This window comes from Oncorhynchus gorbuscha, linkage group LG15 (genome assembly GCF_021184085.1).
Source record: "Oncorhynchus gorbuscha isolate QuinsamMale2020 ecotype Even-year linkage group LG15, OgorEven_v1.0, whole genome shotgun sequence".
Classification (NCBI taxonomy): Eukaryota; Metazoa; Chordata; class Actinopteri; order Salmoniformes; family Salmonidae; genus Oncorhynchus; species Oncorhynchus gorbuscha.
The window spans coordinates 67,389,075-67,414,876 of NC_060187.1; the positions used below are offsets into that span (position 1 = coordinate 67,389,075).

The following is a 25,802-nucleotide window of genomic DNA, read 5'->3' on the forward strand; positions in this document are numbered from 1 at the left end:
TGATTTATTGAATTCTACATATTGTCAATATTAACAGGGCACTTTATTTATTGTAACAGTCTTTTAAAATTCAATATTGGTGCACAATGTCTACTTAAAATATCAAAGGGGCGCAAAAGGCACTCTTTTCGTGTTCTGGTGATGGCGAGAGGAAGTCAGACGATGCAGGCTACAGCATTGCAACACCTTTTTCAGAAGTGTGTAACAAAGCTCTCAGCACAGCCAGACTCACACACATTTAACACGCACACTGTGCTCATATGAGGAAGTCCTCTTCAACAACAGATCCTTCCACATCCTCCGCCTCAATCTCCATCCAGGTATTCCAGCCGGTCCTGTTGAGAGGAGCACCCCCATCATGGCATATGGGAACCTGGCCTGGAGTCTCTCTGCTCTACTGGGGCTTCTCCTGACCCCTTCACTAGGGTTGGAACCTCCACGGATCTCCTTCCCCCTCGGTTAGTAGAACATTTGATTCATTATTGTTTCTTCATGTCCATTTACTGGGTTTTTATGTATTTGCATCTGTGTGTGAATCTTGCAAAGATGCAGCATTCAGGAAAGACAGATATTATTTCAAGTTTATTTCATGTAAATATATCATTTGTCAGGATATAATATGAAAAAACACTTCCTCATGTTGAACTGCTGAGACATGTTCCGACTACGCATAGCTTGTGGCTGTATGCATGTCACTTGAATTTCAGTTTGTGCCTCTTCCTCTAAATCTTAATAAACCACAGTGGCATGAAACACAATGGCACAATAGACACGAAGGCACATAACCTTTTCACTCAGGCCCCCCTTCCAGCATTGGGGAACACCCCTCGCCCCCGCCCTGTACTCGCTCTCGCCACGTCTATTTCTATGGGCACAAGCACTGTTCATGACACACACCTCTTTTGTTGGCGGAGAGAATATTTAGCAGGTTTAAAGCTTATTTCCTGCAATTTGAACCCTTTTGTCATGGGGTGAAGAGAAAATGTTGCAGTTTTAAAGCTAATTTTCTTGCAATTCTATAGGTTTTGCCATGTCTAATGTGTATTCATATGACATTTGAGTGACGCAAACATTCCAACAGAATCTCTGGGCAAAAAAACCTAGCTAAAACACTTTAGTTCACATGGGCTAGTTGACCTGGACATTTCTGACAAGTTATAAATAGCTCTCTAAGGTATGCAATGACAGACATGACGAGGAAAACAGATTATGCACTACCCAATTTCAAAATGTCACCTTGTGCATTCTACTATTACAACTTTCAAGAGTAAGTCGAAAGCTGGACCCCCACGCTCCGCCTGCACCCCACAGTTTGGGAACTAATAATTAAGGCCACAGACAGACTGCATGGACAGACACACTTAAATACACTATTAGCACAGACTGCCTGATAATACATGTTTAGGTCAGGTGACAGTTGTAGTTGGTTTATGCTACATAGGGCATCCAATATTGTATTTTTTCATAATTCATTTACTTTTCCCCTCAAGCTGTTACCCAATCAAAACAATGGTCAATTATATCCCCTATTTCTCCAAATCAAATCAAAGTTTATTTGTCACGTGTGCCGAATACAACAGGTGCAGACCTTACAGTGAAATTCTTACTTACAGGCTCTAACCAATAGTGCAAAAAAGGTGTTAGGTGAACAACAGGTAGGTAAAGAAATAAAACAACAGTAAATAGACAGGCTATATACAGTAGCGAGGCTATAGAAGTAGAGAGGCTACATACAGACACTGGTTAGTCAGGCTGATTGAGGTAGTATGTACATGTAGATATGGTTAAAGTGACTATGCATAATATGATGAACAGAGAGTAGCAGTAGCGTAAAGAGGGGTTGGTGGGTGGCGGGACACAATGCAGATAGCCCGGTTAGCCAATGTGCGGGAGCACTGGTTGGTAGGCCCAATTGAGGTAGTATGTACATGAATGTATAGTTAAAGTGACTATGCATATATGATAAACAGAGAGTAGCAGCAGCATAAAAAGAGGGGTTGGGGGGGGGCACACAATTCAAATAGTCCAGGTAGCCATTTGATTAGATGTTCAGGAGTCTTATGGCTTGGGGGTAAAAACTGTGGAGAAGCATTTTTTGTCCTAGACTTGGCATTTTGTCCTGGATGGCAGGCAGCTTAGCCACAGTGATGTATTGGGCTGTATGCACTACCCTCTGTAGTGCCTTGCGCTCAGAGGAAGTGATGCAACCAGTCAAGACGCTCTCGATGTTGCAGCTGTAGAACCTTTTGAGGATCTCAGGACCCATGCCAAATCTTTTTCGTTTCCTGAGGGGGAATAGGCTTTGTCGTGCCCTCTTCACGACTGTCTTGGTGTGTTTGGACCATTCTAGTTTGTTGTTGATGTGGACACCGAGGAAATCAACCTGCTCCACTACAGCCCTGTCGATGAGAATGGGAGCGTGCTCGGTCCTCCTTTTCCTGTAGTCCACAATCATCTCCTTAGTCTTGGTTACGTTGAGGGATAGGTTGTTATTCTGGCACCACACGGCCAGGTCTGTGACCTCCTCCCTACAGGCTGTCTCGTCGTTGTCTGTGATCAGGCCTACCACTGTTGTGTCGTCTGCAAACTTAATGATGGTGTTGGAGTTGTGCCTGGCCATGCAGTCGTGGGTGAACAGGGAGTACAGGAGGGTACTGAGCACGCACCCCTGTGGAGCTCCAGTGTTGAGGATCAGCGTGGCAGATGTGCTGCTACCTACCCTCACCACCTGGGGGCGACCTGTCAGGAAGTCCAGTATCAGAGGGAGGTGTTAAGTCCCAGGATCCTTAGCTTAGTGATGAGCTTTGGTGTTGAACGCTGAGCTGAATAGAATTCTCACATAAGTGTTTTGTCTTTTGTCCAAGGGCAGTGTGGAGTGCAATAGAGATTGCATCATCTGTGGATCTGTTTGGGCGGTATGCAAATTGGAGTGGGTCTAGGGTCTCTGGGATAATGGTGTTGATGTGAGCCATTACCAACCTTTCAAAGCCCTTCATGGCTACGGACGTGAGTGCTACGGGTCTGTAGTCATTTAGGCAGGTTGCCTTTGTGTTCTTGGGCACAGGGACTATGGTGGTCTGCTTGAAACATGTTTGTGTTACAGACTCAATCAGGGACATGTTGAAAATGTCAGTGAAGACACCTTCCAGTTGTTCAGCACATGCCCAGAGCACACGTCCTGGTAATCCGCCTGGCCCCGCAGCCTTATGTATGTTGACCTGTTTAAAGGTCTTACTCACGTCGGCTACGGAGAGCATGATCACACGGTCGTCAGCTACAGTTCAGTATTTCTACACTTTTTTTGCACCTTTGTGACTCATTTGCTTGCATACAGTTTTACAAGAAAGTCAATGACCACAATCAGAGATGTCAAGATGGTAGATTCAAAGGCCAAGCCACTCAAAATCTAAAATTAAACTGTGCACAATGTTACATGTTCAAACGTGAGACCAGATAGTCTGAGTTTTCGTTTGGATACCTATATATACACAGTACGTATGCCGTTTTACAACAGTTGTGGTAAAAAGAGATGAGAATATGAGCCAACTCTCACAGTGTAAAAGTGAGCACTAGCTGCTACATTATGGAACCCCATTGTAAGTTTTTAGCTGTGGTTGCTGGGGGTGAAAGGCTTATTGTGTAAATGGAAGGGCATCAAACACAATTAACAAAGAATGTATCAATACCCATGGTCCGGTGTTAGCCGGTGGTCCACACAAACATACATCATAATCATACCATTTTTATTTGCCTTTCCTTTCAGAAAGCCCAGAGAGACCTCTTCCCTTATTCAGCCAACCAGACATTAAAAACACCACCACACTGTTGCTAAGTGACGACGGCTCCACTCTGTTTGTAGGGGCACAAGATGCTGTGCTCTCATTGGATGTCAGCCAGCCTGATGTCATAACCATGAAGACTAAGGTAGGCACATTCGAGAGGAAGAGGGAGCTGTCTTATTTCATCAGAGATACGTTCATAAAAAGGTTCCTACAGTCTAGAAATATTCTCTCTGTCTGTTTCTCCTATAGATGGAATGGAAGCCCCCTCCAGATGTTCTACACGAGTGTACCACTAAGGGCAAGAAAGAAACGGTATTCATTGAGTCATCATGCACTTAAATGCACACACTTGCCTTCACAAGAAACCATGAGAACCACTCTCACCTCTTTGATATCTGCCTATGTACTTATTTTCCTCAGACGGACTGTCCCAACTTTGTGCGAGTGCTGCAACCCATCAATGCCACCCACTTGTATGCCTGTGGAACATTTGCGTACAACCCTCATGATACCTATATGGTAAGACTCTGCAGATCTCCTAGACTCTCCTAAAGCCTTCTGTTCTTCTCCTTTACATCATATTTGGATAGACAGAGTATTTATATCATAGTGAAATCTATAACATACTTTTAATGACCCCTCTTTCTTTTTCCCACTTATGGTCCTATAATTCCTCCCCTCTCTCAATGTGTCTGTTCCTTTCTCTCTCATTCTCTTAGGACACAGACACTCTCACCATGGCCAAAGTCCCCAGGAAGTACAATAATGGAAGAGGTTGCTGCCCGTTCAACCCATATCAAAGAAACACAGCCATCTCTGTTGGTGAGATTGATGACGTGGAGAGCCAATTGTAGCTGAATTAGTGGACTGCCTTGGTGACGATGCCACATGATAATTGCCAAGAAGACACCAACACTTCCAAATAAATGCTCTACTTTGTATTTTGTTCTCGTCACTCGGATACCTCAATTTTGAACATGTTTCTCTATACATATAGATGGTGAGCTTTTCACAGCCACGACAAATGACTTCCGGGGTAAGACACCAATGGTCTCCCGCCATCTCAGTAAGGATGGTCGCCCAGATGTTAGCCAGGATACCTCAGTGACCTTGAATGGTGAGTGGTCTTAAACAAAGAGAGCGCAATAGTAATGACATGGTTTTTTTTGGGCACTTACTCCGCCTTTGCTCGTTGGCCAAAACCTATGGGAAAATTAATGAGAGTTTTAGAGGATTTTTGGATAAACGCTGAAGATAAGGTCTGTGATATCCAACATTAAAAAATGATATAGTATACTATGGTATATGTACACACTACAGTATTCACTGTAGTGTTTTTGCAGACTTAAATGTAGTATTCACTGTAGTATACTGTAGTAGTCAGCAAACACACTACAGTGAATATTGTAGTATTTACTGTAGTATTTACAGTTAACTACAGTATAAATTCTGTAATAAAATAAAACTGTAGTATATACTATAGTGATTAATGTAGTGTTTTTGCAGATTGTAGTATACTGTTGTATTTACTATACTGTTTTTGCAGAATGTAGTATACTATAGAATTTACTGTAGTGTTTTTGCAGACATTACTGTGTTCTTGTTTTATCTTTGACATAGTAGTGCAGGCTTTCTCCTTGAGGAAACCTACTGGAGAAATACTAAAAGAGCACATTTTCCATAACCTGTTGGTAGGTAGGACTGTGGTCTAAACAGATAGTTCAATGGGATTGAGATCCGGGCTCTTCGCTGGCCATGGCAGAACACTGACATTCCTGTCTTGCAGGAAATCACGCACAGAACGAGCAGTATGACTGGTGGCATTGTCATGCTGGAGAGTCATGTCAGGATGAGCCTGCAGGAAGGGTACCACATGAGGGAGGAGGATGTCTTCCCTGTAATGCACAGCGTTGAGATTGCCTTCAATGACAATAAGCTCAGTCCAATGATGTTGTGACACACCACCCCAGACCATGATGGACCCTCCACCTCCAAATCAATCCCACTCCAGAGTACAGGCCTCTGTGTATAAAAGCCTTCGATGATAATCCGACCATCACCCCTGGTGAGACACAACCGCGACTCATCAGTGAAGGGCACTTTTTGCCAGTCCTGTCTGGTCCAGCGACGGTGTGTTTGTGCCCATAGGCGACGTTGTTGCCGGTGATGTCTGGTGATGACCTGCCATACAACAGGCCTACAAGCCCTCAGTCCAGCCTCTCTCAGCCTATTGCGGACAGTCTGAGCACTGATGGAGGGATGATGAGTTCCTGGTGTAACTCAGGCAGTTGTTGTTGCCATCCTGTACCTGTACCGCAGGTGTGATGTTAGGATGTACCGATCCTGTGCAGGTGTTGTAACACGTGGTCTGCCACTGCGAGGACGATCAGCTGTCCGTCCTGACTCCCTGTAGTGCTGTCTTAGGCGTCTCACAGTACAGACGTTGCAATTTATTGCCCTGGCCAGATCTGCAGTCTTCATGCCCCCTTGCAGCATGCCTAAGGCACGTTCATGCAGATGAGCAGGGACCCTGGGCATCTTTCTTTTGGTGTTTTTCAGAGTCAGTAGAAAGGCTTCTTTAGTGTCCTAAGTTTTCATAACTGTGACCTGAATTGCCTACCGTCTGAAAGCTGTTAGTGTCTTAACGACCGTTCCACAGGTGCATTTTCATTAATTGTTTATGGTTCAATGAACAAGCATGGGAAACAGTGTTTAAACCCTTTATAATGAAGATCTGTGAAGTTATTTGGATTTTTACAAATTACCTTTGAAAGACAAGGTCCTGAAAAAGGGATGCTTCTTTTTTGCTGAGTTTATAGTCATATATATATATATATATATATATATATATATATATTTTACCCACCCCATTTTCGTGGTATCCAATTGGTAGTTAGTCTTGTCTCATCGCGTACGGACTCGGGAGAGGCGAATGTTCGAGAGCCATGTGTCCTCCAAAACACAACACAACCAAGCCGCACTGATTCTTTACACAATGCCAACTTAACCCGGAAGCCAGCATGACCGTGTCAGCATGCACTCCGCCCGGCCCGCCACAGGAGTCGCTAACCCGTATGACGCTGGGTCTCCTGGTCGCGGCCGGCTGCGACAGAGCCTGGACTCAAACCCAGAATCTCTAGTGGCACAGCTAGCACTGCGATGCAGTGCCTTAGACCACTGTGCCACTCGGGAGGCCTGTTGGTTTTGTTACTTATGGGTGGCACAAAACAGGATATGGGGGAAGGGAATGGAGATATGCTAAATGAATACTGTAGTATTTACTATAGTTAAAGTGTAGTGTTTTTCCAGATACTACTGTAGTATTTACTATAGTATTTGACAGTATACTACAACATAGTACACAATCGTGGGATACTACAGTGTGTAGTATAGTATTCTACAGAATATTATTGTTTACTATAGATTTCTAAAGTAAGTACTGTATTATTTTTTCATGGGGTTAAACACAGGCTTAGGAGATCTTACATGTTTTGTTATATGAGATAAAAAAGTTACATTAGCTGATGAAGATTGTGAATTTTGAATCAGTTATGTATTCAAAACAAACACATAGTCTTCATAGTTCATGAAAGGTCATGTAAACTGACTGATAATATCTCATAGAACAAAATTTATAAGATCTCCTAAGCGTGTGTTAACCTCAGACCTAATTTATAAGTTTATCCCAAAACCCCATTCTTTCCCATTTAATTTCCCCCATAGGAATGGCCAAACATACCAGAGGTAACTTATTTCCAATTTTTAGGACTACAAGTTGGCGAGCGCTATACAAATTCAACATACACCTTTGTGTTAGCTTCAGCTCAAGAAACAGAACATAAGCAACTGGTGTCCCCCAGGGCTCTGTGCTCGATACCCTGTTGTTCTCCCTATTCTGCCCACAACAAAACCAATTGTTCACATTTTATTGTGTATTAAGAATGACTAAATATATCAACAGGTCAAACTTTGATTGTTGTTTGAACACTTCTACATTCACTGATTTTGCAACTGTTGAATTGGCAAGAAAATAGTTACACTCAATATCCAAAAGTAAGTGGAGACCTGCTCTTTGAACATCTCATTACAAAATCATTGGCATTAATATGGAGGTGGTCCCCCCTTAGCTGCTAGAACAGCCTCCAGGGACTTGCTTCCATTCAGCCACGAGCATTAGTGAGGTTGGACACTGATATTGGACAATTAGGCCTGGTTTGCAGTCAGCGTTCCAATTCATCCCAAAGGTGTTCGATGGGGATGAGGTCAGGGCTCTGTGCAGGGCAGCCAAGTTCTTCCACACCTATCTAGAAAAAATGTTTTTGTGCACGTGGGAATTGTCATGCTGAAACAAAAAAAGGGCCTTCCCTCAACTGTTGCCACAAAGTTGGAAGCACAGAAATGTCTAGAAGGTCGTTAAGATTTTCTTTCATTGGAACTAAGGGGTCTAGCCCAAGCCATGAAAAACAGCGCCAGTCCATTATTCCTCATCCATCAAACTTTACATTTGGCACTATTCATTTGAGCAGGCAGCATTTTCCTGGCATCCGCCAAACCCAGATTCGTCCTTTGGACTGCCAGATGGTGAAGAGTGATTCATCACTCCAGAGAATGCGTTTCCACTGCTCCAGTCCAATGGCGGCAAGATATACACCATGCCAGCCAATGCTTGGTATTGCGGCTTCTGGGCCATTGAAACCCATTTCATGAAGCTCCCAACGAACAGCTATTTTGCTGATGTTGCTTCCATAGGCAGTTTGGAACTCGGTGGTGAGTGTTGCAAACGAGGGCAGACGATTTGTACGCGCAACGCGCTTCAGCACTCCCCTTCTGTGAGCTTGTGTGGCCTACCTACTTTGTGGCTGAGCCGTTGTTGCTCCTAAACGTGTCCACTTCATAATAACAGCACAGACCGGGACAGGCCTAGCAGGGCAGAAATTTGACAAACTGACTGTTAGCATCCTATTACAGTGCCACTTTGAAAGTCACTGAGCTCTTCAGTATGGGCCATTCTACTGCCAATGTTTGTCTATGGAGATTGCATGGCTGTGTGCTCAATTTTACACACCTGTCAGCAACCGGTGTGGCTGAAATAGCCAAATCCACTAATTCGAAGGGGTGTCCGCATACCATGTTGTGTATTACCCGTCTGTGCTTGAATAGATGTTTGTGTAATTTCCTTAATTTCAGAGCCCACTTTCGTCAGTTCCGCATCTGACACCAGCGAAGGGAAGGTGTACTTCTTCTTCAGTGAAGTTGGAAATGAGTACAGCTTCCTGGATGAGTTCAAAGTAGCGCGGGTAGCCCAGGTCTGCAAGGTAAGTAACAGGATGGGGCTTTGATTCCATTTAATATAGGAGAAATTAACATTAATCCACTTAATGAATTGGAAAAGAAATCCTCATTGAATATAACATTGCCCCCTAAACCTGGTAGAATGGTAGGCCAGTGTCCCTCCCCATTCTCCTATGCACAGATTTACTCAGAAGGATATGAGAACCCCAGAGATGCAACTTCTCTTTTTCACAAGTCAGAAATGTGACTGCTTCCTCTGTCATTACTGACAGGAGAGTATTTACAGTGCCTTCAGAAAGTATTCATACACCTTGACTTAGTCCACATTTTTTTGTGTTACAGCCTGAATTCAAAATGGGTTGAAATGACATTTTCTCACCAATCTACCCACAATACTCCATAATGATAAAGTGAAAACATGTTTTTAGACATTTTTCTAAATGTATTGAAAATAAAATACAGAAATATCTCATTTATGTAAGTATTCACACCCAAGTCAATACATGTTAGAATCCCCTTTGGCAGTGATTACAGCTGTGAATCTTTCTGGGTAAGTCTCTAAGAACTTTGCACACCTGGATTTTTCAACATTTGCACAATATTCTTTTTTTAATTCTTCAAACTCTGTCAAGTTGGTTGTTGATCATTGAGAGACAGTCATTTTAAGTCAAAACTGTAACTAGGCCACTCGGGAACATTCAATGTCGTCTTGGTAAGCAATGCCAGTGTATATCTGGCCTTCCGTTTTAGGTTATTGCCCTGCTGCAAGGTGAATTTGTCTCCCAGAGTTGGAAAGCAGACTGAACCAGGTTTTCCTCTAGGATGTTGCCTGTGCTTAGCTCTATTCTATTTATTTTTATCCAACAAAAGAACTCCCTAATTCTTGCCAATGACAAGCATACCCATAACATGATGCAGCCACCACCATCCTTTGTCCATTTATTTTTTACCCATCTACAGTTGAAGTCGGAAGTTTACATACACTTAGGTTGGAGTCATTAAAACTCATTTTTCAACCACTCCACAAATTTATTGTAAACAAACTATAGTTTGGGCAAATCGGTAAGTAATTTTTCCAACAATTGTTTACAGACAGATTATTTCACTTATAATTCACAGTATGACAATTCCAGTGGGTCAGAAGTGTACATACACTAAGTTGACTGTGCCTTTAAACAGCTTGGAAAATTCCAGAAAATTATGTCATGGCTCTAGAAGCTTCTGATAGGCTAATTGACATAATTTGAGTCAATTGGAGGTGTACCTGTGGATGCATTTCAAGGCCTACCTTCAAACTCAGTGCCTCTTTGGTTGACATAATCGGAAAATCAAAACAAACAGCCAAGACCGCAGAAACAAATTGTAGACCTCCACAAGTCTGGTTCATCCGAGGGAGAAATTTCCAAAAGCCTGAATGTACCACATTCATCTTTACAAACAATAGCATGCAAGTATAAACACCATGGGACCATGCAGCCATCATACCGCTCAGGAAGAAGACGTGTTCTGTCTCCTAGAGATTAACGTACTTTGGTGCGAAAAGTGAAAATCAATCCCAGAACAACAGCAAAGGACCTTGTGAAGATGCTGGAGGAAACAGGTACAAAAGTATCTATATCGATATAACCTGAAAGGCCGCTCAGCAAGAAAGAAGCCACTGCTCCAAAACCGCCATAAAAAAAGCCAGACTACGGTTTGCAACTGCACATGGGGACAAAGATTGTACTTTTTGGAGAAATGTTCTCTGGTCTAATGAAACAAAAATAGAACTGTTTGGCCATAATGACCATTGTTATGTTTGGAGGAAAAAGGGGGATGCTTGTAAGCCGAAGAACACCATTCCAACCGTGAAGCACAACATCATGTTGTGGGGGTGCTTTGCTGCAGGAGGGTGTATGTAAACTTCAACTGTACAAATAGGTACCCTTCTTTGTGAGGCATTGGAAAACCGTCCTGGTCTTTGTGATAGAATCTGTGTTTGAAAATCAGTGCTCGACTGAGGGACCTAACAGATAATTGTATGTGTGGGGTACAGAATCATGAATAATGATGAGTGAAAGTTACAGATGCACAAATATCATACCCGCCAAAACATCCTAACGCAACTAAAGATGTTAACCCTCCACATCTATCAAGACAACTGGAGTACTGGGCCAGCCACTCTTAAATAGCACATGGGCCAGCTCAGTTGAAACACCTTCCGACTAACAAAATGGACAATCCAGCACAGGTGTAAAACATACTGACTAACGAGATGACAGCAATCAGTACGCCCTATGTGCTGATGAGCTAAAGTCCAACCTCAAAACATACATGGAAAAACCAAAGGCTGTAACATCTTCCCCCTTAAGACAACAAATAGAGAAGTTAGCATGTCTTGGGGTTATGATATTTGTGCATCCAACTTTCTCACTAATCATTATACACTATTCATTCAGGGCTATCTGTAATCATGGTAGCATCAACATTAATGTAGAAGTGTTTAGAAACATTCTATTCTTATGTACTGTACAATAACAGTGACTCAAATGGCACAATACATTATTTACCATTTCCATTGGGCACAAAATAATCTTCAACATAACGGAAAAAAACAGCCAATGCATCCAACAAGTTTGTAAAGTCACAAGCTTGATGTAATCATTGTGTGCCATGAATTAATTTGGGACCAAATACTACATTTCTGACTACTTTAATACACAAGTGAATTTGTCCCAATACCTTTGGTCCCCTAAAACGGGAAGACTAGGTAATTATGTGCTGTAATTTCTAAACGGTTGACGTGAAAATACCCTCAAATTAAATCTAACAGTCTGCACTTTAACCTCACAGTCATTGAATAATTTAAAATCCAAAGTGCTGGAGTACGGAGCCAAATCAACAACAAATGTCAATGTCCCAATACTTTTGGAGCTCACTGTAATTCCATTGATATTATGGGGTATTGTGGCAGTAAATTCAGGCAGTAACACAACCAAATGTGGAAAAAGTCCAGGGGTGTGGATATTTCCTGAAGGCCTGAGGTGTATTCAGAACACTCTCAAAACAGAGTGCCCCAAAAAGTGAACCATGTCATGATTATTACTAAACAAATATGTTGTCCGTGGGTGCGTCAGGACGACAGTGGGGGAGAGCGCATCCTGCAGAACCGCTGGACTTCCTTTGCTAAAGCCGAACTTCTCTGTCGGCCTCCCAAAGAGCTGCCTTTCAATATCATCCAGGATGTGTTCACCCTCACTCCGTCAGAGGGCTACTCCACACAAGATATTATTTTCTATGGTATCTTCACATCCCAATGGTGAGCATTTTATTCATGTAAGATGAGATGTCTGGAGGTCTAATGACATGACCAAACAATTGTGCCAATATTTGGGTTAACTTTCTCACAACATAGTTTTTTCTATGGTTCTTCCCCCTCTTTCACATCTCTCTTTCCTGCTGGCCTCCTACCCTCTGTCTATATCTCCTCTCTCCCCTTCCACTCCCAGGTCAGTGGCTTCAGGGCAGTCTGCTGTGTGTGCCTTTCGGCTTGGGGACATCAAATATGTGTTTGCTGGGAATTACAAGATATTCCAAAACCACCAATGGAGTCCTCGCATGGACAAGAGTAGCAACCTGGGCAAGGTGTGGATGGGCCAATCCTATACTGTAGAAGTATACACTGAGTTTACCAAACATTAAGAACACCTTCCTAATATTGCGTTGCGCAACCCCCCCCGCTCCCCCACTTTTGCCCTCAGAACAGCCTCAATTCATTGCGGCAAGGACTCTACAATGTTTCAAAAAGCGTCTTTGCCCCAGTGCTTTCCAAAGTGGGGTCAAGTTGGCTGGATGTCCTTTGAGTGGTGGAACATTCTTGATACACATGGGAAAATGTTGAGCGTGAAAAACCCAGCAGCGTTGCAGTTCTTGACACAAACCGGTGCGCCTGGCACCTACTACCATGCCCTGTTCAAAGGCATTTAAATCCTTTGTCTTGCCCATTCACCCTCTGAATGGCACACATACACCATACATATTACAATTGTCTCAAAGCTTTAAAATCCTTCTTTAACCTTTCTCCTCCCCTTCATCTACACTGATTGAAGTGGATTTAACAAGTGACATCAATAAGGGATCATAGCTTTCACCTGGTCAGTCTATGTCATGGAAAGAGCAGGTGTTCTTAGTGTTTGTATTCTCAGGGTAGATTAGGGTATATGGGCAGGGTTGAGAACAATATCCGTTATAAGGATCCATTCTCATGGTTTACCTATTTTTTGCAGTGGCTATAATAGGTTTATATACAGTGGGGAGAACAAGTATTTGATACACTGCCAATTTTGCAGGTTTTCCTACTTACAAAGCATGTAGAGGTCTGTCATTTTTATCATAGGTACACTTCAACTGTGAGAGACGGAATCTAAAACAAAAATCCAGAAAATCACATTGTATGATTTTTAAGTAATTAATTTTCATTTTATTGCATGACACAAGTATTTGATCACCTACCAACCAGTAAGAATTCTGCCTCTCACAGTCTGTTAGTTTTTTAAAAGAATCCCTCCTGTTCTCCACTCATTACCTGTATTAACTGCACCTGTTTGAACTCGTTACCTGTATAAAAGACACCTGTCCACACACTCAATCAAACAGTCTCCAACCTCTCCACAATGGCCAAGACCAGAGAGCTGTGTAAGGACATCAGTGATAAAATTGTAGACCTGCACAAGCATGGGATGGGCTACAGGACAATAGGCAGGGTAGCCTAGTGGTTAGAGCGTTGAACTAGTAACCGGAAGGTTGCAAGTTCAAACCCCCGAGCTGACAAGGAACAAATCTGTTGTTCTGCCCCTGAACAGGCAGTTAACCCACTGTTCCTAGGCTGTCATTGAAAATCAGAATTTGTTCTTAACTGACTTGCCTGGTTAAATAAAGGTTTAAAAAAAAAACATGTTAAAAAAAGCAGCTTGGTGAGAAGGCAACAACTGTTGGCGCAATTATTAGAAAATAGAAGAAGTTCAAGATGATGGTCAATCACCTTCGGTCTGGGGCTCCATGCAAGATCTCACCTCGTGGGGCATCAATGATCATGAGGAAGGTGAGGGATCAGCCCAGAACTACACGGCAGGACCTGGTCAATGACCTGAAGAGAGCTGGGACCACAGTCTCAAAGAAAACCATTAGTAACACACTACGCCGTCATGGATTAAAATCCTGCAGCGCACGCAAGGTCCCCCCTGCTCAAGCCAGCGCATGTCCAGGCCCATCTGAAGTTTGCCAATGACCATCTGGATGATCCAGAGGAGGAATGGGAGAAGGTCATGTGGTCTGATGAAACAAAAATAGAGCTTTTTGGTCTAAACTCCACTCACCGTGTTTGGTGGAAGAAGAAGGATGAGTACAACCTCAAGAACACCATCCCAACCGTGAAGCATGGAGGTGGAAACATCATTCTTTGGGGATGCTGTACCGTATTGAGGGGAGGATGGATGGGGCCACGTATCGCGAGACCTTGGCCAACAACCTCCTTCCCTCAGTAAGAGCATTGAAGATGGGTCGTGGCTGGGTCTTCCAGCATGACAACGACCCGAAACACACAGCCAGGGCAACTAAGGAGTGTTTCCATAGAAGCATCTCAAGGTCCTGGAGTGGCCTAGCCAGTTTCCAGACCTGAACCCAATAGAAAATCTTTGGAGGGAGCTGAAAGTCTGTATTGCCCAGCGACAGCGCCGAAACCTGAAGGACCTGGAGAAGGTCTGTATGGAGGAGTGGGCCAAAATCCCTGCTGCAGTGTGTGCAATCCTGGTCAAGAACTACAGGAAACGTATGATCTCTGTAATTGCAAACAAAGGTTTCTGTACCAAATATTAAGTTCTGCTTTTCTGATGTATCAAATACTTATGTCATGCAATAAAATGCAAATTAATTACTTAAAAATCATACATTTGTGGACTTGTGCAATTAGCCTAGTGACCAAATCCTCTTTAACCCCTTTGTTTCCCTCATGGCAATTGTAATGACTGAGTTTATGGCCTTTTTGTTGACAGTGTGGGTTGGCCAATGCCTCAGACACCACTCTAATGGCAGTCAAGGAAAGTTTCCTAGCCAGTGGAAGTGTGCGTCCGATAGGCAGTGCACCAGTTCTCAACTCCCCTGACCAGCGCTACAGTCGGATTGCTGCACTACGGACAAAAGCGGCCAATGGACAGGACTACACCATACTCTTCCTGCTTAGTGGTGTGTCATAGTTATTTTCAATTTGGACGTTGCTCTTCAATCTTGGTCTGTAAACTTCTGTCCGATTGCTCATGTGGTGATACAACTCCCATCCCAAATTTGATGGCAGATAATTTTGTCCCAGCACATTTTCTTTTGTTTGCAACTTTTGTCTTTCACTCTTCTCTTGGTCAGAGTCTGGGTTTCTCCACAAAGTTGTGCTGTTGAACAAGGATACCCACATCATAGAGGAGATCCAAGTGTTCAGACAACCACAGCTGGTGAAAAACATACTTCTCTCCACCTCCAAGGTACACATTTGTTCAATCTTAACTTTTGTCAATACATGTTTTCAAATGGCATCTCTCTGTATACTGTCTGTGGCCTTTCATCCACTAAAGCCCTTTGATGCCTGTTCCTCCTATCGCAGGGTGTGCTTTATGTGGGGACCTCTGAAGGGGTGACCCAGGTGCCTGTATCCCAGTGCTCATCCTATAAGAGCTGTGCCCAGTGTGTTTTGGCACGAGACCCCCTCTGTGGCTGGGACCCTGCTAGTGGACACTGTGCCAGTGTGTCTGCCATTCCAGCCAATGCGTGAGTACATATTTAGATCTTTAGATTAATCACTGGCCTCCACATACTGATGGTTCCCCGTGGCATTTCCATTCATTATTTACTTTTTTTATAAATAATTGTAAAATCGATGACATCCCAGCCTAGCACTCATGCATGCGTTTGTGCAATGAAGAGAACAGTCAGGGCACCAATATTAATGGACATTCCTCTCTCTCTCCTACCTTTCCATCTCTCACTCCATCTTTGCATTTGTATGTGTTGTTGCTGTCAGACGGCAGGATGTGGAGCATGGCAACGTGATGAAGGAGTGTCAAGGTTCCCTCACAGCTAAACCTCTGCTAGGTGATCACTACAATTAGACACAAGTGTATTGGGATTATAAAGTAATAAAACCAGTAAAAAAACATTTAAGCATTGAGTGCTCTATAGTATGTATAACTCACTAATTTGTCTGTGCTCACATTCTATCCCCAGTGGAGGTGTACGCACAGCTAAATGAAGTAGTGAGGTTGAAGTGTTCCAGATCCTCCAATCTGGCAACCCTGAGTTGGAAGTCCGCCAAAGCTAGCGCTCTGCCCCACCACCTCTTCTTTCACTCTGGAGATGAGAATCTGGTCTTCATGGCCACACCTGACACCTTTGGAATCTACCACTGCATCTCTGTTGAGAGGGGTTATGAGGAGACAGCAGCTATCTACACTGTGAGACAGAGTGTCTCTCCTCAGGCCATTGACACTCCAGCCATTCAAATTCGGATCACCACCACAGAGACTAAAGACCAGATGACCACTATGATGGAGACTCCAAGCGACACTGAGAAGCTAGGCCTCATTAACTTTGGGGAGGATCCAGTCATCACCACAGACGTAACCACAACCAACAAGACTCCAGACACACAGTCCACGACTGAGAATCTAGAGGACAAGACTCCAGACACCAATTCCAGTACTGAGAAGCCAGAGGATATGACCCCAGACCCCCAGTCCAGCAGTGAGAAACCAGAAGACATTGTCAACCACAATGAACCCTTAATAGCCAAGAATTACCATAGTGAATTGGTGGCAGTATCATTTCTCCTGGCTGTGTGTGTTTGTGTGCTAGTGCTAGTGCTAGGAGGGCTCTATGGGGGGCACCTGCAGGGCAGATATAAATTGGGCCCCTCGGAAACTGCAGAGGGGGGATACAAGGAAGAGAATGACCCCCTGGAAGTCTCACCTCCCTCTATAAAGATGGCAGAATGAATGGACTCAGAAGATATCTATCTTCATCGAGAGTCAATTCTTTTCAACAGGCATTTGATGACATAACATCAGGTGGATTCGAGCTTGTTGAAGATTTATAAATAAGTAAATTAAAAAGTGTGTTTGGGAGGGGGGGTGAAGGGTAAGTTTATTTACACGTGGAGCCTATTTGTCTTCAACTTAAACAGACAGATAATGCACATTTCTATTAATTTCAAATTAATACAATTTTTGTAATCCTACATTTCCTCAGCTGACATCTTTTTCTATAGGCTACAAAACAAGTGTCTTTATTTCTGTAGGAATGTTCATTCTCTTTTATTAAGCCTACTATAATAAAAAGGAGAAATTACATTTCTGAATCTTTCATATCCCTTGGCTGTCACCAAATAATAGTGGACATGCATAAAGATGGCTGCCCACAAGTACTTATCAAAAATGCCTCATTTGCTAAGATCACCGTATTATGCAGTGCTCTCCATCACTGCTTTAAAAAAAATCTGCATTAGCACAGTTAAAGATTCCAATTCTAGCTCATAGGCGGTAATTTGAAAAAGTACAGTTGAAGTCGGAAGTTTACATAAACTTAGGTTGACGTCACTAAAACTCGTTTTTCAACTACTCCACAAATTTCCTGTTAACAAACTATAGTTTTGGCAAGTCGGTTAGGACATATACTTTGTGCATGACACAATCATTTTTCCAACAATTGTTTACAGATTTCACTTATAATTCACAATTCCAGTGGGTCAGAAGATTACATACACTCAGTTGACTGTGCCTCTAACCAGCTTGGACAATTCCAGAAAATTACATCATGGCTTTAGAAGCATTTGATAGGCTAAATGCCATCATTTTAGGCAATTGGAGGTGTACCTGTGGATGTATTTCAAGGCCTACTTTCAAACTCAGTGTCTCTGTGCTTGGCATCATGGAGGAAAAAAAGAAAGACTGTAGAGCTCCACAAGTCTGGTTCATCCTTAGGAGCAATTTCCAAATGCCTGAAGGTACCACGTTCATCTGTACAAACAATAGGACACAAGTATAAACACCATGGGACCACGCAGCCGTCATACCGCTCAGGAAGGAGACGCGTTCTGTCTCCTAGTGATGAACATACTTTGGTGCGAGAAGTGCAAATCAATCCCAGAACAACAGCAAAGGACCTTGTAAAGATGCTCGAGGAAACGGGTACAAAAGTATCTATATTCACAGTGAAACAAGTCCTATATTGACATAACCTGAAAGGCCGCTCAGCAAGGAAGAAGCCACTGCTCCAAAACTGCCATAAAAAAACCCAGACTATGGTTTGCAACTGCACATGGGGAAAAATATCATACTTTTTGGTCTGATATCATGTCCTTTGGTCTGATGAAACAAAAATATAACTGTTTGACCATAATGAACATTTTTATGTTTGGAGGAAAAAGGGGGAGGCTTGCAAGCCGAAGAACACCATCCCAACAGTGAAGCACGGGGGTGGCGGCATCATGTTGTGGGGGTGCTTTGCTGCAGGAGGGACAGGTGCACTTCACAAAATAGATGGCATCATGAGGATGGAAAATTATGTGGATATATTGAAGCAACATCTCAAGACATTAGTCAGGAAGTAAAAGCTTGGTCGCAAATGGGTCTTCCAAATGGACAATGCCCCAAGCATACTTCCAAAGTTGTGGTAAAATGGCTTAAGGACAACAAAGTCAAGGCATTGGAGTGGCCATCACAAGGTCCTGACCTCAAACCTATAGAAAATGTGTGGGCAGAACTGAAAAAGTGTGTGTGAGCAAGGAGGCCTATAAACCTGACTCAGTTACACCAGCTCTGTCAGGAGGAATGGGCCAACATTCACCTAAATGATTTTGGGAAGTTTGTGGAAGGATACCCGAAACAATTTAAAAGGCAATGCTACCAAATACTAATTGAGTGTATGTAAACTTCTGACCCACTGGGAATGTGAATAACTCAATTACAGTAACACATATCTGAATTCCTCCATCTTTATGCACCTTTGACAGGTTAATAATTGTTTACTTTTATCCGGGATCCTTGGGAGTTGGGACGTTCCTACCCTAAACCATACTCTTAATTAACTAACCCTTATCTTAACCGTTGGGGCTCCCGAATGGCGCAGCAGTCTAAGGCACTGCATCTCAGTGCTAGAGGCGTCACTACAGACACCCTGGTTTGATTCCAAGCTGTATCACAACCGGCTGTGATTGGGAGTCCCATAGGGCGGCGCACAATTGGCCCAATGTCTTCCGGGTTTGGCCGGTGTAGGCTGTCATTGTAAATAAGAATTTGTTCTTAACTGACTTGCCTAGTTAAATCAACAACAAAGAAATGGTGACAGAGTTGGGTTGTCCCAAGGATACGATTTAGACTTTAGACTTACACAATTAACAGAACTTTGAGGAGGTTTTCTGGTAAATTACCTGGCCTGGGCTGCGTTTCAAACTCATAAGACACACCGTCATCCACTTACCCTTCCGCCTTGTGCCCTTTGGGGAATCTCCGCGGCCATATTTGTTGTCGGTCCAAATGATTAGCCAAGCAAGGGAAGCAACGTAAGCCCTTTAGCCCTGGTTTTTAATGGAGTTTGCGAGAGCACAATTATGTTCACTTCGGGGCCTAAATCAAATCATATTTTATTAGTCGCATGCGCCGAATACAACAGACCTTACAGTGAAATGCTTACTTACGAGCCCCTAACCGACAGTGCAGTTAAAAGAAATATGGATAAGAATAAGAGTAAAAGTAACAAGTAATTAAAGAGGAGCAGTAAAAAAATAACAATATATACAAGGGGGTGCCGGTACAGAGTCAATGTGCGGGGCACCGGTTAGTTGAGGTAGTATGTACATGTAGGTAGAGTTCATTAAAGTGACTATGCATAGATGACACCAGATAGTGGCAGTGGTGTGGAGAGGGGGGAATGAAACGTCCCATAATTCAATTTGCGGTGATTGTACATCCGCTAAGAAAAGTCAGGCAAAACTTAAAACGTCAATATGGAGTCAACATACAAGTGTAAGTAAAAACAAATGTAAATAAGTTAGAAATTGTGCTACTAATGCACAAACACATCTAGTAAAAGTAATTGTTTTTGTTTGGTTAGCTTTAGGAAATTATAGAATAAAACATATTCCTTCTTCAGAAGTAGCTAGACGGGCTAACGTTAGTTCGCTAATTAATTTGTTAGCTATCATACAGTAGGCATATATATTTAAGCAATAAGTCATGAGGGGGTGAGGGATATGACCAATATACCACGGCTAAGGGCTGTTCTTATGTATGAGTGCCTGCATTGCTGAGTGCCTGGACACAGTCCTTAGCTGTGGTATATTGGCCATATACCACAAACCCCAGAGGTGCCTTATTGCTATTACAAACGGGTTACCAACATAACTAGAGCAGTAAAAATAAATGGTTTGTCATACCCGTGCCGTGGTATGCAGTCTGATATACCACAGCTGTCATCCAATCAGCATTCAGGGCTCGTACCACCCAGTTTATAATAATAATTACACAGTTAATATAAGTAGACATGCAATCATAATTGACTACAGCCCCCACAAACTACCAGTGGCTGAAAATGCAACCGTTGCGGGACGAACGAGTAACAAAATTTGCGGGCAAGGGCGGTCCATTTCAATTAATTATGTACTCCCTCACCCCTTGCCCTGCAAGTGGAAACTCGTCAGACGTCATGAAACGTTATCAGAAGTGTCGACTTAATTTGAGGGCTGAGGGGAGAAGGTGTGTTTGTTAAGTGTTTGGAATGCACCCTTGTCTGTTTCGCAAGCGTTCCCAGACGTCTCGCGATGTTGCGTCGCTGAGTTTATAAACTGTGATATTGGTGCTTTCAAGACAACTGTGAACTCGGAAAAAAAAATCAAATCATGTCAGTAATCTTCAGGTCGGAAAGTTGCAGCTCTAGAAAGATGGTCCAGCTTCCGATTTTGAATTCCGATGACAGTTCAAAAGTGTTTCCCCCCGAAGTCCCAGTTGTCATGAACGGACTGAAGTCGAATATTTCCGAGTTTCCAATTGTTTTGAACGCGTTATAAATGAAAATAGCAGACGCAACAGGGATCTGTTAGATAGCCTGTTAGATTATATCCTTGTATTTCCGTGTTTGTACATTAGCTGTTCCCGCACCTGGAAAAAGTGGACAAGTGGTACATTTTTCGATTTGATATGTTACAAATGTTGTCTAAATTAATGTTGATTAGGCGATGTGTGTTAACAGCAGTAGGCCTAACAAATGTAAACATTTGCAAGCTTCCACAGTTTTACTTTCAATTTCCATTGAAATACAAAACACAGATTTACAAGTGCAACTCAAATGTGGCTTGAAAAAAGGCTGTCATATATTGTAAGCATTGAATGTTGTCAATATTGTAATTGATTTGTTTAACATTTCAATGATGTTAGTCTAACTGATATCAAATCTACTTTGCGGGACATAAAAAAGGCAAAAGTCTGTGCTAGTTACCGCTGTTTTTGGTCATTTGAAAAAATCTAAAAGGATAATGAAATCGAAATGATATTTCTAAACCAAGGACAACCTAAAGAAGACTTAGGCTATCTGTAATGCCATAATAAACACTAACACAATGTCTGCAACTGCATTAAAGCATCAAGCTTTCAGTGTGTAGTTTGTTTTCTTCTCAGGTGTTTGTTGTCATCAACCACCCAAATAAGGATCATCAACCATGTCCACCTCTATCACCACTGCAAACGGAATTGTGGTAGTGACACAAGTGTTCCCCTTGGTGGAGAGTGGCCAGGCTTCAGAGACACTTCTGAATGTCACTCCCCAAATCCAGAGTGCGCCCCTCGCTGTGCCACTGCCTACCACTAAAGTGTCAGAGATGACAAGGGTGTTCCTGCAGCTTCAGCCACAATCTCTTGGGGTGAGAACAGAATATTACTGTCCTTTGTTTTCAGTGCTCATTCCATCCATTTGCCATTGGATTCAATCATCGGCTGTGATATTGTAGAGATCTGTATTTAACATCCTTTGAGGGCAATTTGATTTAGAAGAAACATCTAGGCTAAACTGTAAACCACTATTAGTTACCATTTCCACTATTGTTACTTAATGTTCCCCGAATTACTGTTGTCTCAGATTGTGCAGATCATCCTTGGATTGGTGTGCCTGGTGATGAGCCTGTCTGCTCTTCTCTCCCCTATCCTGTATGACCAGTTCCCACTCTTCATGGGAGTTGCTGTAAGTTCTAGGTCCCAAGTGGGCAAGTAATATCCAACACACTTAATGCTACACGGACACATGCAATTTTAGAGATGTTTCCTCAGAGTGAATCTGGCATCATATATCTTACAGTAGTACTACTGTAACCTAGAAAAGTAGGTGAAGAAGCAGGATAACTGACTTCAGATCAGCATTCATGACCAAAGGGCATCCCACACCCACAGGAGACAGCAGAACTTGTGTTTATCTATAAAGTGTAGGCCTCTACAGTAGGTGACATTGGATGTGGCAGTTGATTGGACAGCATCACCTTAGTGTCATATGTCAATGGTCTAAAGTGTCTTTCTCTCCTGTGTTGCTCACACTCTCCAGTTTGTCCTCTCTGGATCTCTCACTGTGGCTGCCCGGAAAGGAACACGTTTGAGTCTGGTAAGTCATTCGCTGTGATTGTGGTTAATAGCAGTGTGCACTTCAAGTTTACTTTATTAGATTTATAAGTTGAGATATATATCAGAAATAAAATCTTTGCTATTAGGAAGTAAAACAGGACATATTTTCTAGACCAAAATTCACAAACCAAAAATCTAACCAATTGGAACAGTTAATGGATTTCCTATGTCCATATATTTTAAACAAAACAAACTAACATTGTCACACAATGGTTGTTGAGTTTCCCCTCCTCTCCATTTCCCACCCTGTCAGATTAAAGGGACTCTGGCTGTGAATGTCGTCAGTGTTCTTGTGGCTCTGGCTGGGGTTGCCTATATTTGCATGCTGCTGACTGTAAAACATGAAGATGGTTTTGCATCGAAACTGATGACAACTATACTTCCAATTCCAACCAGAACAGGATACAGGAATGCACAAGTATGGTTAGGAGAATATATGTAAGTATTTATGGCAGTGACCCGGTTCATGTAATTTTGCTTTATTTATTTCTTGTGCTAACTTCAGAGAACTCAGTAACCTTCCAAACACATGAGGTTGGCGGCACCTTAATTGGGGAGGACGGCTCGTAGTAATGGCTGGAGCAGAATAAGTGGAATGGTATCAAATACATCACACACATTGTTTCTATGTGTTTTATGCCATTCCATTGGCACTGTTCTGGAAATGATTATGATTAATTTTCCCCTCAGCAGCCTCCTGTGCTTCCAAACAGTCTGTTTATTAAAGGTTGCAAGGAGCTAGAGAAATACATCTTTGCAGGCTTATTAAATGTTTTAGATATTTACGAGATACGGTTGATATTGTTTTACCAGGATGGGAAACCTGAACAAAACTTGTAAATCCTGCTAAAGTTACAATGCAAATCATTAGCCCAACCATTGACACATATTCCTCTTGCTTTACCCCTGTGTGCATCAGACAGTCTTGAATGGGGTAAAGGGCCTACTGCTGGTCCTGACGGTGATGGAGCTCTGTGTGGCTCTCACTGTCTGCGTCTTCTCTGGGAAAGTCATTCACCTCCATGGGTACTACAGCCTGAGCCGTGGCCGGGGGATGGTAAGCTTGAGAACACTGCAGTCAACGCTTACATCAACAGGTTAACAGTCTGTTGAACAGGCAGAGAGTGCAGCAGCTGTACATTAAAAACAAGTACAGTCTTACAGTAGTTCAAACATGTAATGCTGTGGGGCATGAACCATTTGGCCTATTTAACAGAACATTGCTACAATCCCTAACTTTCCCATAACATTTGTTGCTTCTTGACTCCCCCTCTTGTAAACTGCTAGGTATCAGCAATAACTGAATAGCTCCACCTAGTCCTCTGGTAGACTTGGAGTTTACACCATATTGCTTAGACACACCAATCCAGTCCTTTCAAATCCCCAGAATCGTGAAGGGTATATGGGTTATGTTGAATGGCCAGTTTGAGATGATGCCAGTCTGTGCTAGTTCCTCACTTCATCCTCCTTCCTTCCTCCTTCCTGAACCTTGTCATTGGGTCTAGGTGGTGGTAGAGACTGGTACTGACCCCACCGGAGCCAGCCAGGCCTCCCTGAGCGACAGTGATGTGGCCTTACTGGGCAGTGTTGAAGATTCTGACACCCCGGCTCCACCATACTCTCCTTGAGGCAGAACCATGCCATACACCTCACCCTACTTCTTACAACACATATTGCATTGTAGTATACCCTACGTACTCATGTGATTCTCTTGTTTGAATTCGTTATTTCACAATTGCTTACCTAAACTGTGCATGAAGATTATCATTAGGAAGTGTGACACGCTGTGAATGTGTCTGATTGTTTTGTCATCAATGTGAGCAGTCGTGTCCTGGTGATGGTTCTGTCTTGATGAATGTATTGCTCTGTAGTGGTTCCTAATATATCAAGTAGGACTGTTATTCCCTTTGCTATTTCATATTACTGTAGAGTTAATATCTTGATTTCTGACAGTGTATCATTCTTTCATTCAGTAAATGTAATATTTCCTCTTCAAGCGTTATAGTGTCTACATTGGTAGAAGTTTACACAGGTCAAAGTAACCTTATTTCCATCTGGTTCCAACTGTATAATGCTTTTCTGGAGGTGAAATGCCAACCTGACATCACATGCACTCAAATCAGCCATTCATCTTTTGCCTTATTGATTTGAAGTGAAACTGAGAATGCATGTTGTTGAGTGGCGCTCTACTAAAAGCTGGGGCTCACCCCCCAACAGATCAGTAGGAGGAATTGATTAGTGGTCTTGCATTGGGCGAGTTTGTTTTGCATGGCCCGGTGCCCTGGTGGATGGAGATTTGTCTTTAGGACCAATGGAATGGTTGAAAATGAGCAAACCCTGCTCACCTGGGGAACCAGGCCACACAAAACAAATTTGCCCCTTGTTTCTCCAGTGATGATGTGCAGTCAGGGTAGGCAGTGCATTCTACAAACCACTACCCTTCACTGGGTGTGTTACTGGAAGAAGAAAAACTGCTTATCCCATTAATTTTAACAGAAGGCAAAGGTAGGTGATCTGAAATTGTATCATTATTATAAAATATTGCTTGAGAGTAGATCAATACAGCAGCACATTACTCAATTAAAGATGATTTTTGTTTTCCTTATGAGTAGCTAACTAATACAAAGACAAATCAAATGACTGCTTGCTGAATCAGTAACATTCACAATCACACCCTTTGAAGTATCCTGTAAAGACTATGAAGGAGGAACATGCCAAAAACAACCAACATGTTGTCATGCATGGACTGTTAAGATTTAAATTAAGTACCTATTTACTGAGCTAAGTAGTCAACTATTAACTATGGTAAGATGTTTTGTTTCAACCCTCCCAACACAGCAAGCCTTGATTCAATTTGCTACAACTTGAAGGAATGCCGTGCCCCTCCCACCAATATCCTCTCAGAGGAACAGCTGTTGAGTTATTCCAGAGGAAACTCCAAGACTCTGGGGTGAGCACTCAGTTCATTCATAGATGTTTATAGAACAGTTAGGATACTATGGATGGAAGGTATGAATGACTGTGGTTTTGTACTATATATGCCTATAGT

The 25,802-nt window shown here is 42.6% G+C and overlaps 2 protein-coding genes and 1 non-coding gene across 5 annotated transcripts; 2 read left to right on the top strand and 1 right to left on the bottom strand.

Moving 5' to 3' along the window:
• The first annotated feature begins 200 nt into the window (after nt 1–200).
• On the top strand, nt 201–17,443 carry LOC123998232 (semaphorin-4A-like). Its single transcript, XM_046303265.1, has 14 exons — nt 201–458; nt 3,764–3,924; nt 4,032–4,094; nt 4,203–4,301; nt 4,502–4,604; nt 4,780–4,899; nt 8,970–9,097; nt 12,191–12,372; nt 12,563–12,698; nt 15,104–15,293; nt 15,468–15,583; nt 15,703–15,866; nt 16,120–16,190; nt 16,323–17,443. The coding sequence occupies exons 1-14, from the start codon at nt 359–361 to the stop codon at nt 17,087–17,089; spliced, it is 2,400 nt and encodes a 799-aa protein (XP_046159221.1). The 5' UTR covers nt 201–358; the 3' UTR covers nt 17,090–17,443.
• Nucleotides 5,407–5,459, bottom strand: LOC123998365. Its single transcript, XR_006832263.1, has one exon. It is a non-coding gene; the product is annotated as a U7 small nuclear RNA (small nuclear RNA).
• Nucleotides 17,444–20,781: 3,338 nt separating the features above from the next.
• On the top strand, nt 20,782–24,749 carry LOC123997844 (membrane-spanning 4-domains subfamily A member 15-like). Of its 3 annotated transcripts, none has more exons than XM_046302448.1 (7): nt 20,782–20,845; nt 21,764–22,005; nt 22,221–22,322; nt 22,677–22,733; nt 23,007–23,191; nt 23,673–23,810; nt 24,259–24,749. In XM_046302448.1, the coding sequence occupies exons 2-6, from the start codon at nt 21,805–21,807 to the stop codon at nt 23,680–23,682; spliced, it is 555 nt and encodes a 184-aa protein (XP_046158404.1). In that variant the 5' UTR covers nt 20,782–20,845; nt 21,764–21,804; the 3' UTR covers nt 23,683–23,810; nt 24,259–24,749. The 3 variants fall into 3 exon arrangements, with proteins under 3 accessions (XP_046158404.1, XP_046158403.1, XP_046158405.1); XM_046302447.1 differs by lacking the exon at nt 20,782–20,845 and adding an exon at nt 21,061–21,267; XM_046302449.1 differs by lacking the exon at nt 20,782–20,845 and adding an exon at nt 21,288–21,464.
• The last annotated feature ends 1,053 nt before the right edge of the window (nt 24,750–25,802 follow it).